Here is a 13,500-nt window from a genome sequence, read left to right as displayed (position 1 = left end):
ACAGCCAAGCAAGTTAGAAATTCGTCCTCTTGGTCACAACTTATTCATGTTCAAACCAGAGTTCAGTTACAGAGAGATCCCGAAATAGCTAGGGGCGTCAATGTGTAGGCAGGGAACAACAAATAGCAAAATAATATTTCAACCGTTTACCAAACTCAAAGCTACTTATATCAAGAACACTTACAATTTTGTAGAATGCACTCATATTTCTTATCTATAGCTGCCATGAAACTGAAATATCCAAGCTATCTAATCGTAGTTTGTAAAAATCAACTTTAATTGAATTGACCAAAACCCCCAATTTCTCATTAGCTTAAAGAGCCGAACCAATTTTTTTAATACACCACTTTTACATCTATCGCTACGTGGTAGCTACAATAATTCACATAAGTTGTGAAACAAACTAACCGCCTAAAGCTAAGAACCCCTAATCGATGTTTATACTTAAAATTCTAGCAATTACAAACACCGGAGGAATTCGAATTTGAATCGGGCACTAACTACAGAATTGGCTTCTAGTACAGAATTGGCTTGTTGTCCCGGTTCCCAACCCAAAATTTACTCCACACCTAAGACTCGAACCCAAGATGTCTTACCTCACGTATAGCTTCTTTATCACCTCACGTGCACAGCATATGTGACTTTGAATATGATGCCTTCCTTTTAAACAAACCTGTGAAGGACCCTTTCTGGGTGGAGCCACCAACCGGAACTAAAGATCTTTCTAGTCCACCGGGTTGGTGGCTCCAACCCGGACTAAAATGATCTTAATTTATTTTCGGTTGAAGACTCTAATCGGGGCTAAAGCTCGCCACCGCCCCCTAACCGTTGGACCCGGGACTAGAGCTTATATACCTAAAGCTGATCTGGATAAATAAGAAGAATGAAGGATCATATTAGTCCGAGACCTAAAGCTGATCTGGATAAATAAGGAGAACGAAGGATTATTTGGTTGCCTACTTCAGAGGAAACCTAGTGACGCACCATGATTCTTCTCCTCTCCAACATGCAAAAGATGCTAGATAGTTTAACTGGGAATGTACCATATTCCAATTTCAACGTGGATTTGATCCAAAAACAAACCTTTAGACTCGTCGAAGTATCTCCACCAAGGGAGAGGGACAGGCGGATTCAAATCTCTCTTCTTCGTACATCCACGGACAAAAGGAATTGTCAGCGTGGGCCCAACCGGCCATCATCGTTGACGTTCGATACGTGTGCGCACCGGCGGAGGAGACACGAAACTCGCTAGAAGTTCCGCGAGCCGTGGGCAGAAGCCAGAATTCCTTTCAGCCGGGACGACGCCATTTCAATTTTCACACACGCCCGGCGCAAAACCGCCCGAAACGAAGCCAAATTCGGGAGGAATTCGCCGCCCTCGGATCGCGTCAAAGCCCCCCCCCGAGAGCAGAGCGGAGCAAATCCCGGGCGTCCCCGACCGCGAACGACTTGCAACTCACGTCTCGAGCCTCTCCTTTCCTCTTTTTTTTTTCACTGCGCCCCCCGTGCATGCGAGCGAGCGAGCGAGAGAGACAGAGCGCTGCGTCGTGGCCGGCGTGGCGCGTGGTAAACCAAATCCTCCCTCCGCCGCTCCGGCCCCCAGCCATCCGCCCGGCCGGTCACCTCTCCTCTCCCCGCGCCACGGAAAATGGCGCCAACCCCTCCCCAATCTCCCGCGCGGCCCCGCCCCCGCTATTTCCCCCTCGCCTGACCTGGCCCGGCCCGACCGCGCACCCCCCAAACCCTAACCCCCGCGGCCGGCCATGGCGTCGCAGCCCAGGCCGCCGCCGCCGCCGCGCCCCAAGACGCGGGGCAACTACAACTGCGGCCGGTGCGGCCAGCCCAAGAAGGGCCACGTCTGCGTCGCCCCCGTCCCCGTCGCGGCCTCCCCCTCCGGGGCCGCCCTGTCCCCGTCGCCCTCCACCTCGTCAGGGGCCGCCAGCGCCAGCGCCAGCGGGGAGCAGAGGCTCCGCCGTGCCCTGTCGTTCGACGAGGCGGGGACCCCGTCCTCGCCCGAGAAGAAGCCCAAGGTGGAGCCGGACGTGGAGATGGACGAGGCGGGCGGCGAGGGGGACCAGCTGGGGGAGGGCGGCGAGGAGGAGGAGGAGGAGGGCGCGGTGATGGAGGTGGGCGGGCGCCCCGTGCCCAGGGAGGTCATGGCGGAGGTGCTGCGTCGGCTCGGGCCCCGCGGGGTCATGGCCGCCGCGGGGGTCAGCCGCGGCTGGCGGGACTGCGCGGGCCGGGTCTGGCGCGCGGCCGACGAGCTCCGCCTCCGCGTCCTCGCCGCCTCGGGCGCCGGCCTCCTCGGCGCGCTGCTACCGCGGTGCCCCGCGCTCTCACGCCTGCAACTCCGAATGGAAAGGTGAGCAGCCCCGGGGCAAATCTGAACGAATTCAATCCGCAACGGAGGGATTCTTGGCGCGGTCTGGCCGCGCCGCCGTGAGATCGATGACGCAGTGACTTTGTCGCGCGCAATTTCTTGTTACGATAATTCAACTTTGGTTAAAATAAAAGTACAATATGAATGATTAGAATATGGGTTATTTCTGGGTGACTTCCATAGTAGTAAAAGGGGTGCCCGATCTGAAGTCTGGTGCTGCTACCTTGGTCTCCAATTCGTATGACAGGACAAGGTGGGATGGTATGTAGGGAATATTTATGTCTGATCTAATAAAGGTGTAGGATCTTTTGTTAATATAATGAGGCTTAGTAAACATGTACATCCTCATGGTTTCTATTTAAGACCATGCAACCATTGGGAAAAAAATGCTGCCTGCTTGTCATGTTTTGGATATGTGAACTTGCTCACCCCTTAGTTTTTCTGTGATGAGATAAGATCTTGGTGCCCTGGATCATATTTGAGGATTGGTCAGGTCGTTATGGCTATGCCAGATTTCAGGTAGGGAAGCTTGTTGAGAAATGGTGTGGAGTTGCCTGACTCTTTTGGATAATCTTGTGGTGATGCTGCATGATGCATGTGCAGACCTCTCATCAGCGCCTTAGGTTGTGAGTGTATTGAGTATTTGAATTCACACCTATGCCACTATTATATGATGATATGGTGCATATGAATATCATCAGTGTTAGAGAAAAATGTGCAACTTTAGAGCGCAACATACAATGTGGCTTATACCTTGCCTTAATGTGCGACTTTCAGTACACAACTCCAAACTAGTGCATTAATGTTAAAAACACTGGAATTTTGTTCCAGAAGTATAAAGTTGTATGATAATTTGTGCTTATACACCAAATTCAGGCTAATTGTTGGCACTTGTGCTTGGTGTCTATGAGACTATGAGTAAGGTACTAAGGTGCTTGCAAATAGGTTCATTTGTTCGTAGAATACTTTGTCTAAAACAAGGTTTCACATTGTATCATTTTCAATTGGCTCCCGAATGCAAATGCAGATCCAGACTCTTGCAGTTGTGGTATTACTTTCTGAATTACAATGAACCGTGGTCAAGCTTATCTGCAATACCGAAGAGGGAAACCATTAATCTTATGTTATTTTGATTTGATCATACTCATCATAGTGAGATAGTTAACCTACCTATGCTGTTATATGTTTTCTTACTGAAAAAATAAGTAATACTTCTAACATGTTTCTTATTCTTCTATGTTTGCTGCAGTGATGTTGATGCCGCTACACTGGCATGTCTTGCAGTTTCCTGCCCAAGTTTAAAAACTCTTGAGATTACCATGGCTGCCAATGCAGTCAACAGGATGACTGGGTATGTTATGCTTGGTTGTACTTTAAATGATTAGTATGGAATGTGGCCTATGTATTTTCCAATGCTTGCTTCTCAACTAAAATGGCAAAACCATAACAAGGCTCTTGAACAATTGGATTCTATCAAGCAGAGATCATATGTATATTCGATTTTATTTACAAATTTACTTGTGCAGCACGATTAGTTGATGTGTTTTCAAGTCATTGCGTTAGTCATCTGTTGATTGCCATGGTAGCGTTTCTTGCATAAACCTGTCTAGTTGTGGTTATCCTACTGCACTAGTCATCTTGGTATATATTGCTTTGTAAATGGTTATATTTGTGAAACATATAAGGAAAATCTGGTTTTCTTTTGAACTTCCAGCACCTATTTAAGCTAAGTTGATTTTATTTTGTGCACAGAGAGGATCTAAGTCGTTTTGTTTCGGAGAAGTCTTCTCTGTCAGTCCTCAAAATTGGTGGTTGCTCTAATTTGGATTTTATTAATCTATGCTCTTCAAGCCTTTCGGTTATTTGGCTGTCAGATCTTTGTTCCCTTTCAAAATCGGTAATACTGTGTTCTAATGCTATTCACAGTGATAAAAAATTTGTTTTCTGCATTAATTCATTGCACGGCGCATTTCTTACAGGTCATGAACTGTCCTAATATGAGTGAGCTCTCACTGTGCTTCGCACAGCAAAGTAATGATTGTACTGATATGGTTACTTTGATGGATGGCATTGGTCGTACATGCCCTAACTTAAACAAAATGCACATATCGTCAAATCAATTATCCAATGAAGCTGTATTTGCTCTAGAGAGTGCTAATCTCAGGTATCTTTCTGTACCCGTCTTTCTATCCAACTCTCTTTGATTGCCAGATCATTTAATTGTAACATGCTAAGCTCATCAATATTCTAGTTCTGTATTATTTCAACTTTCTAATTTTTAATCTTGTTATGGCTTTATCAGGGGACTGTCAATGCTATCTTTGATTCTAGGTTCAAAAATAACTGATGCAGCTGTTGCATCTATTGTTCGATTGTGCGCAAGCTTGGAGTTGCTTGATTTAAGTGGGTAAGCTCCATTTCTTCACCTCGTAACTAAAATGAAATTGTCGATTATCACAAAGCTGCTGTGTTATTTCCCAGCAGAAATTACATACAATTAGCTGATGTGATTATCTGTTTTGATTATACTCCAGATCTAGCATCAGTGATAATGGTGTTGGGATGATCTGCAAGGCGTTCCCTCATACTTTATCAAGGCTGCTCCTTGCCCTCTGCCCAAATGTGACTACACGTAAGGCCCCAATTTCTTTCCACGGTCTATTAGTCCCGCCCCATTGAAGATGAGTTCATTGGTCACCATACGCGTTCCCCTGATGTGACAACCATTCTTTATGTGATCTTCCAGGTGGGATCCAGTTAGCCACGGCACAGTTGCCACATCTTCAACTCATGGACTGTGGAATGAGCCTATGTGCTAATTTGAACAATGACAAAGAGGGGCCATGTTTTGGTGAAATCAATGGAGGCATTAGAATCATTCGAAAGTTATGCACCTTAAAAAAGCAACCTGTTCTTCAGAAGCTTATTATAAAGCATGGTAATTTGAAGAAACTCAGTCTGTGGGGTTGTTCAGCGATTGATGTAAGTCTTGGAATTTTATCTGCACTGGTACATCCTAATGCTTATTTAAAGTCTAAACTAATTTCACATATGGCAGGCTCTATATGTAAATTGTCCACAATTAAATGATCTCAATCTCAACTCTTGCACAAATTTGCATCCAGGTATCATTGCCTTTGATTTTTCTTTAGGCTGTCAAGCATGTAAAATAGTATCTATCATTTTTGACAATCAGAATTGCTTGTCACAGAACGTCTGCTTCTTCAGTGCCCAAATTTGAAGAATGTCCATGCAGCTGGATGCCAAGATATGTTGATTGGAGCAATCAGAAATCAGGTATTCCTTGACACTGTCAGCCAAACATGTTTAACTAGGCAATCATTTTCTTTAGAAAATGTGATTCGTTAGTATTTGAATTCCCAAGTACTAGAAATGAGGCAACTAATGGTTAGGGCTATTAAAGCTAAGAGGTGCATCTTGGGAAGCATGCCATGGGAGTAGTGATGTGTGAAATCTTTGTGAACGAGAGCATTGCTATACGTACAACCGTTTGAGTACAACTCAAGATCCAGTGGTTAAAATGATTTGGGATGGAAAGCTCATAAATGCACTGTACTGTTTAGATGCACGGATTTACATGAGTTGTACTCAAGTTGTTGCATTCAAAGCATTTCCCACATGTGACCATGCATCTAAACCATCCAAAATATTAAATACTGGGGGAGTACTAATATAATGAGCCAATTTCTCATGGTTACTGTTACTGCTAGGCAGAACATAATTTTCTGTATGAAGACACAGTAAGTGGATAATATTTCTTGAGCTTCTTATAGTCATGGGAAGTCAAATAAGACACTGAGTTGAACTGACATGAAAGTTTTATTGGCAATTGGTAAAACGTACTCATTTCTAATTTGTTGGGAAAGTTAATTCATTTTGGCTTTTGATTTTTGGCTCATTTTTGCCCTCCAGACACTGATAACCTGCAAGCCACAAAACCTAAACAAGCAATTTTTGTGAACCGGAGTCTAGCATGGAGTGAGCTGCATTGGAGCCGAAGGTGTACCAGGCTTTGCTATAAGCCTATAGGCATTCCGTAACTTAAGACACCATTAATTTGGTATTACCAGTACAATGTAACTGTAGTGTCGTATGTAGCGTGTACTGATGTTGTAACTTAATTCTTTCAACACACTGAAAGCAGTCATTCTGCTCCCATAGGAAAACATATTTATAGACTTCATTGGCTCAGGTTCCAGGAAATTTCACTGGGCGTCAACCTCAACAACCCACATCCTGGATAGGCAGGTTGTACTGTAGCACCACATGTGCACCCTAACCCTAGCTACACTTTTGAGTTAATTCTCGTGTTTGGTTTGTTCTAGATTCCTTGATCTACCATGACCGGTGCTATCTACCTTTTGTGACTTCTTGTTATCACCCAGGCATTGCCGTCTTTCAAACTGATGTCTGTGCGTGGCCACGAGTCACCTCAGTGCAAGCTACACTTGTGATGAGGTGGCTCTGCCATCCATGAATGTGTGGACATTACTGCTGGTATATACTTTGTTGATCATTGAACTGTTAAGCATGAAAAGTAAAGTATTTGGTTTATTTTTTTTTACCAAATGCCCTTAAAAAGTTTTGTTTGAGCATTTGTAGATGGAGAACCCTTTTGTTGTAAACTGAAATGGAGACCATATAAGATACTGTTTACTAGTACTGCTCTTTAAGAGAGCATTACGTTGTTGATAGAGATAATCTTAGTTACAGTTTGAAATTTGTTGCTGAGATAGTCCTAGTTACTGTTTGAATTTCTTGCTGGTTATGTAACAGAAAACTTCAACCAAAGTATAGCTTGGTTGTGTGTTCCAGGAAGAAAAATTATAGCTTGGTTCAGTAATTTCAAAATTTAAACAAAGAGACAAGCAACTAAACCTAGAGGTTACAATGCAGACCCTTAAAAAAAAGACTCCTATTTATTGCTTTCACAAAATTAACTGACATAATTATGAAATTTATCCAATCTGCTTTGTCTAGTTTTCACGTGAGCCATCTATTCATTACAAAAATAGAAATAGACCCCTTGTCTTCTGTTTTTCCAATGTACTGCCAAAATTTTGCCAGGTTCTGAATGAGTTCGCTGCAGCTGAATCATCTCTTCCATGCAAGCGGCTAGTGGACGGTTCAAAACGTGTTCAACTCCCCCAATTCCTACAACATCAGGTAAAACTCTCATCTTTCAGAGCTGTGCCTGTCCCCATAGTCCCTAACAGTTGTGGCAAGGCATTGTCTAATAACTCTTGTATTTCTTTCAGCCGTCGGAGGATGACAAATTGTTTGAATTGAGCCGTACCCAGTGCACCATGCATCTTGACATCACCAGAGCCAGTTAACTGAGCAGTTGTACACACCCAATTATGCGAATTATGAACCGCATAAACTTATTAATTCTTTGTGTAATTACTGCATTGCCTCATAACCTATAGTGTTTGTTGTATAAGTTGCTAATTGCTGTGTAGGATTTGCATGAATTCCATCATCTGTTTCTTGTAGAGCAATAATTTGTAACAATGACCCTGTATTCTCTTGGAAGCAATAATGATCCTAGATCCCTTCAACTGTTGCGTTTGATATGTTACAGCTATTTTCCTTTTTCAGCTGATGATGCTAAATCGCATGGCCCGGTCTTGTTAATTTCTTAGGTTCGGTGGTGGCCCTGTTTGTTTCCTTGCTAGATTATATAAGCTAGCTTATAATTGTAGGACTATATAATTTCACCACCTGTTTGTTTCCTTGCTAGATTATATAATCTAGCTTATAATCTTAGGACTATATAATCTTGCTAAAAGGATAGATTATAATCTGAAATAAGCACCTCTTTCATAGCTTATAGGATTATCATAATTTAGAATATAGATCATATAATCTACATTATAATCTGAGACGTTTGTTCACCACTGAAGATTATTTAAGCTATATTATATAATCTACGGGTAAGTATACGGAACCTTAGTCTTTTATGATTTATGCACTACTGCAGTGATGATTTTTTCTCGAACACGCAATTGAGCTGCACAATCGCGCACACACGCCCCACACATCAAAATACCAACGCGCTCGAACCAAACATGAGTCGACCACGACTACCACCACTCACTACTAAACACCAGGTCGAGAAGCGACCAGACCACGACTACCACCACAGCACTGATGGTTATTTCTAAAATGTTAAGGCGTGAAAAATTACCCATGATCCATAAACCTAGTATTCTGCTTTTGCTCTGTATATATATGGAAAAGGGCTTTATTTTGGAGAGAGAACCAAGAGCATTAGCACTTTTTATGTATCTATAAACTTGTTGCCAAGATACTTGGGAGCTTAGTCGAATAATAATGATTAATAATAATAAGGCTTTTCGAGCATTGATTGAAGCATTAAAAAAAATTAATCGATTGCTTAGAACAAAAAATGAATTTTTTAAAGAAACAATTGAGTTTGCCATAGAAATAGTTATCCTGTATGAAGCCAGCATCGTTTCGCTTTCGCGGAGAGCCGGAGACTGGTCCAACCTTGTCCTTCGCCAACCTTACATCCTTAGGCAGATTGGCAGCATGCAAAGAACCACAAAAAAGAAATAGTTCAAGTTCTTGTTAACAGCCGAATGTCATTTAAAAGTATGACCCCCTAGCTCGATGCAAGCTTACGGTCCATCCACAACCTAGGAACAACATCCCCAATCTGTCAACGCTAACTTTATTGCAAATCCTAATATCCTTGCACATCAAAATTAAATGGACCATTTCAAGACAAAACGGTTGCCTTTGGTGCTTCAAATCAGCTCCGAGGTAACTGGAAAGCACCTAGCTCCAGGGGATGGAAGTGCAGTTGCTGGCAGTAAGAAACAATGGTCTGACTGGAATCTCTCCTTGCTAGCGGTTGATGGGGGTGTGCATCCGCTCGACGATTCTATTGATCGCAGCTCGAGTCATTACAAGGGTGTCATGCTGGAGGATACTGTAAACGTTGAGACCCTGCATTCCAGGGTATAGAAACATCAGCACAATGCTCCTTGATCCCTCAAAGACATACTCAGCAGAAAACACTAATTTTGATTACTCAAACACTCAAGTAGTGAAATTATGAAGCTTACAATGGAAGGAAGGACATTCACATAGTGAAGGTTTTGAGTAGCCAGCTTTAGCTTCTTATCAATATCATCTCCATCCACCAATAAAACCTTCTTTGTATCATCCATCTGGCGTATGTATTGCACAATGTTTTTTGTCTTGTGGCTAGGAACTTCCAAGTCCTCAAATATCAAGAGCTATACAAAGATCAAGGACCAGTAAATTTAAAGCAAACATTCTGATAGCGAATAATGAATACATCTGTTAAGGACTTAAGGTACAGACATTTTACTATACAGGTATTCACATGAAGGACAGAAAAGGTTAGGGATTAGAAGTGCTCTGAATGTTTGTACGCTAAAAGTATAACCATATTGGAAAACATGGCAAACAAGCATGTATTGTCATATACTCATATTGCTTCACAAATTTCAGTTAACTTTCAGGAAAGCAGGGTAAAGATGTCAGTTTCTAGTTACATCTGGTAACTAATGATTCAGCTTTTTGTGAGAACGTGATAATAGTAATTTAAGTTGACAGTAATATCATTAAGTCCTCGAAGACCAAGAGCTATGGAACAGCCAAACTGCATAAATTTTAATAGCATGGAAGAAAATTATAAGAGACACACCAGAAAACATTGCGTAAAACAGATATTTATTGTCATATTATTTGATAGATTTTAGTTAACTACAATACTTTCAGGAAGGTGGGGCAACAATATTAGTTCAGAGTAAACTCTGGCAACTAACAATTCAACCTGTTGTGCAAACATGACCCTAGTAATTTAAGTCGATCATAATATCATTGAAATGGCCATCTGAAAGAACAGCATATTCATGTATAACTACAAAACTCAAATATGCTACAAGGACATTAGGACACAGGGGACCAGCACCATGTATCATGGGACTAAGCTCATAAGTAGACATGTGGCTGGCCGCGTAGCCTGTAATCCTTAAAGGGATCTAGAAAGTCAAGATATGCAAAACAGTTCTCCAATTATGTCAGTGTCATTTACAAAGTTCATCATGTGAAAACATTGGAACAAAGTCTTGTATATGTCTAAATAACAAGCATATTTCTTCCCAGAGCACACTATTAAACCATTAAACATAGCAATTGGCTTGTCTATAATAATTTTGTAATATAATATAGTTGTTAACCAAAAATGACCACATTGAAGCGCATATATATTTAGTATGTTAGCAAATACCTTCCCCTCTGCAGTTCGAGCAGACAGCGCAATCTTAAGCCCCAGCCGCCGTACTTTCTTTTGCAGCTTGATTGCATGGCTTCGTGGTTTAGGCCCATGCATGGTCGCACCACCACGAAACTGTTACATTCTTAGTTTATTAGTTGACTGAACTCCAAACTGGATGGGATGTTTCTAACAACCTCAATAAGAATGATGTTTAATTCAGTAATAATAACTAGCCTGAGGACCACGTAGTGTTCCATGCCGTGCTCTTCCAGTTCCTTTTTGGTTGTAAGGCTTTCTTCCTGTGCCACTGACTTCACTGATAGTTTTAGTTGAGTGTGTCCCCTGCAAAGACAAATGTGCATCCAATTTATCAGAACATAGAACTGTTATTTCATCAATATGATACTGTAGATCTCCAAGAGTCAAGGTTCCAAAGTCAGGGCCAAATAAAGAGAACGAGAGATCCTATGAGTGCACCTGCTGTCTTTTAGCAAGCTGCCACCTTACAACTCGGTGAACAATATCCTTCCTAATTGGAACATCAAAAACATCACCATCCAAAACCATGAAGCCCTTGTCCTCATTATGGAAGTTTGTCACCCTAGCTACCAGGTCTTCATACTGCCCTGCAATGTTATAAGAAATCAGGTAGCCAAAATTTGGCATATGCTTAGTTCAAAAGAAAATCAGCAACTCAGAGATCCTATATTTTTTTTCATCGGCCCATAAAGAAGAAACTGTAACACTGCAGAAGTGAGGTCAAGTTGCATTCATGTCAAACTTTGATCAGGATAGGTAAACAGCTAGCAAAGCTGTAGTTAACCAAAGATAAGATAAGCAGTCACGCAATAAATCAATCCTAGTTAAAAGGAAAGTTGAAAAGACTAGTTTCATCAGAAATGGCATTGAGATGGTGCCTTGCAACTGGTCAATAGGGGGAGAAAGTACCAAGTTCGCGGTCTGGTGTCCAAACAGTCTTGCTGGATAGAAGTTCTGGTGGAATCAGCACCTCGTTTGCCGGAGCCAAAAGAGTAGAATACCCACTGAAACAGGAAGCTGGCAAATTCTGGAAATGAAAACAGTAGTTAAAACAAATGTCAATGCTAAAATCATGTGCAGTTAAATATACCAATGCACACTTCAAAAAGGAGAGATGCAAAAAATCGACTTCTTAACAGATGAGTGGATAATAAGCCAAATATTCACAACAAGAGAAATTGCTTTGTTGAAATATCGACAACCCAAATCGCTAGCAGGGGGCATATAATCGACGCCATCCTCTAAGGTATACCTATCTTATCTAGGAAACGCAATATATCAATTATCGTCAACCAAAATACCAAAAATCGAAAGGAAAATGCGCCACAAGATCAGAGCATGTCATAGATGTAGCGTTTGCAGTGCATTTATGGGCAAATGCCAAGCCCAAGTTTAAAGGATCATTTCAAACCCATAGTGAGCAGTAACTGAATGCAGCCTAAGGTTAAGGTAAGCAGGCAGAATCACAGCACCAGCAGCACCAAGAACAGAATAAACAGAAAGAGGCAATTGGACTAAGGCCCAACTGAATCAACACCCACAACCACAACTAACACAATGTAATTGCAGTAGTATGTTTTCTCACCCAAGGCAGATTCAGAGATGAAATCTCAATTTTCACCAGCCACCAGCATGCTATAATTAGATGGGCACCCAACAACGAAATCTACTCGATGCACCCCTTCCTAACCCGAGCAGCTGCTGGTACAACAGTAATTGCTGGAAAATGACTTAATTTGGCACCGCCCTTCAGGAACTTTGGGAATGGAGTAATCCCTGGACATGCCAACCAGAGTAGACCTCAAGCAAACCTAATTGCAGTCGAGTGAAATGACCCCCCCAGGTGCATTAGATGTTTGCTAATCACACTAGATTTTCAAGTCGAAATACGAATGATCCAGACAAGCGGCAACTAAACCACAGCTCTACCCCCAAAAAGGTTCATTTCCCATCCTACGCGGCACCGAGCATCCGAACGCAAAAGCAACAGCTACTCAACCCTTTCTCCTAACCCACTCGTAAACCCTACCGAGGCGGCAACCAGACGCAGCACAGGATGTTCAAACGGGCAGATCGGAAACCCCTGCTGCTGCTGCTGCCGCCGCCGCCGCCGCCGTTGCGGTAGCAGCAGCATCACCATCGGTACCCGGGCAACGGGGCACCGCCGCACGGAGGAGAGGAGAGCGGAAGCGGAGGAGAGAGGGGGAGGGGGGGGGGGGCGATCCGGACCTTGGCGAGGCTCGGCCCCGCGCCGGGCGGCGGGCGGTACGGCGCCACGGGAGCCGGAACCGACCCCGCAGCGCGTCGGAGCAATGACGCGGCGCGCGCGAGGGCTCGCATCGGGAGAAGGAGAGGGAGGCTGCGGCGGCGGCGGCCGGCGGTGCGCAAGCAGAGGGAGGCGGTGGCGGCGGAAGGGACGAGCGCGGAAAGGGGCACGGCCTGGGCATCACATCTTCCGTGCGATGGGAAGCTTCATCATCGCACGGCCTGCGGTCGGCCCAGGAGGAGGCCCATATAAGCAAGCAGTAGCAGCAATTTGACATCTGCTCTCACGGTCCCATCCAACCAATCACTATCACCGTTTTTTTCCTTTCATGTTACTGGATATGCGGTGGTTCTCCCTGCTCATCCAGCCCAGCAGAATGTAGGTTACATTATTATTTTCTTTTGCTTTTGTTTACTAAAATTCATGAGCAATGCATAATCTGTAATTAATTTTTATCTAATTTATTATACATTCAACATTCCGAAAGATTAAATTAAACATTTTGCATAAACTAATTCA

At 43.2% G+C, this 13,500-nt stretch overlaps 2 protein-coding genes across 13 annotated transcripts; one reads left to right on the top strand and one right to left on the bottom strand.

Annotated features, from left to right (window-relative positions):
* Positions 1–1,438: 1,438 nt before the first annotated feature.
* Positions 1,439–7,975, top strand: LOC112875256 (F-box/LRR-repeat protein 17-like). Of its 12 annotated transcripts, none has more exons than XR_003225172.1 (14): positions 1,448–2,362; positions 2,837–2,899; positions 3,630–3,731; positions 4,133–4,277; positions 4,360–4,544; positions 4,683–4,787; positions 4,915–5,012; positions 5,127–5,362; positions 5,439–5,505; positions 5,592–5,677; positions 6,314–6,401; positions 6,594–6,898; positions 7,469–7,567; positions 7,660–7,975. XR_003225172.1 is itself a non-coding variant. In XM_025939037.1 (12 exons), exons 1-11 carry the CDS (start codon positions 1,764–1,766, stop codon positions 7,518–7,520), a joined length of 1,716 nt encoding a protein of 571 aa, XP_025794822.1. In that variant the 5' UTR covers positions 1,450–1,763; the 3' UTR covers positions 7,521–7,567; positions 7,660–7,975. The 12 variants fall into 12 exon arrangements, 4 of the variants coding, with proteins under 4 accessions (XP_025794822.1, XP_025794821.1, XP_025794818.1 ...); XR_003225167.1 differs by lacking the exon at positions 6,314–6,401 and having other exon boundaries at positions 1,450–2,362; positions 6,594–6,649; positions 6,787–6,898; positions 7,491–7,567; XR_003225166.1 differs by lacking the exon at positions 6,314–6,401 and having other exon boundaries at positions 1,452–2,362; positions 6,594–6,649; positions 6,787–6,898.
* Positions 7,976–8,834: 859 nt separating this feature from the next.
* LOC112878102 (50S ribosomal protein L4) lies at positions 8,835–13,199 on the bottom strand. Its single transcript, XM_025942505.1, has 7 exons — positions 12,945–13,199; positions 11,625–11,742; positions 11,154–11,302; positions 10,911–11,018; positions 10,689–10,808; positions 9,496–9,669; positions 8,835–9,376 (listed from the first exon to the last, which is right to left on the bottom strand). Exons 1-7 carry the CDS (start codon positions 13,053–13,055, stop codon positions 9,275–9,277), a joined length of 882 nt encoding a protein of 293 aa, XP_025798290.1. The 5' UTR covers positions 13,056–13,199; the 3' UTR covers positions 8,835–9,274.
* Between the last annotated feature and the right edge of the window lie 301 nt (positions 13,200–13,500).

This window comes from Panicum hallii, chromosome 9 (genome assembly GCF_002211085.1).
Source record: "Panicum hallii strain FIL2 chromosome 9, PHallii_v3.1, whole genome shotgun sequence".
NCBI classification, from domain to species: Eukaryota; Viridiplantae; Streptophyta; class Magnoliopsida; order Poales; family Poaceae; genus Panicum; species Panicum hallii.
This window is presented reverse-complemented; position numbering and strand designations above follow the sequence as displayed.

Coding starts and splice junctions, on each gene's coding strand:
- LOC112875256 (XM_025939033.1), top strand. CDS start 1,764: ATGGCGTCGCAGCCCAGGCCGCCGCCGCCGCCGCGCCCCAAGACGCGG. Junction 2,900..3,629: donor ATGGCTATGCCAGATTTCAG/GTAGGGAAGCTT, acceptor TGTTTGCTGCAG/TGATGTTGATGCCGCTACAC. Junction 5,678..7,468: donor TTGGAGCAATCAGAAATCAG/GTATTCCTTGAC, acceptor AAATTTTGCCAG/GTTCTGAATGAGTTCGCTGC.
- LOC112878102 (XM_025942505.1), bottom strand. CDS start 13,055: ATGCGAGCCCTCGCGCGCGCCGCGTCATTGCTCCGACGCGCTGCGGGG. Junction 11,743..12,944: donor CGGGGCCGAGCCTCGCCAAG/GTCCGGATCGCC, acceptor TTTCATTTCCAG/AATTTGCCAGCTTCCTGTTT. Junction 11,019..11,153: donor AGCTTGCTAAAAGACAGCAG/GTGCACTCATAG, acceptor TTGTCTTTGCAG/GGGACACACTCAACTAAAAC.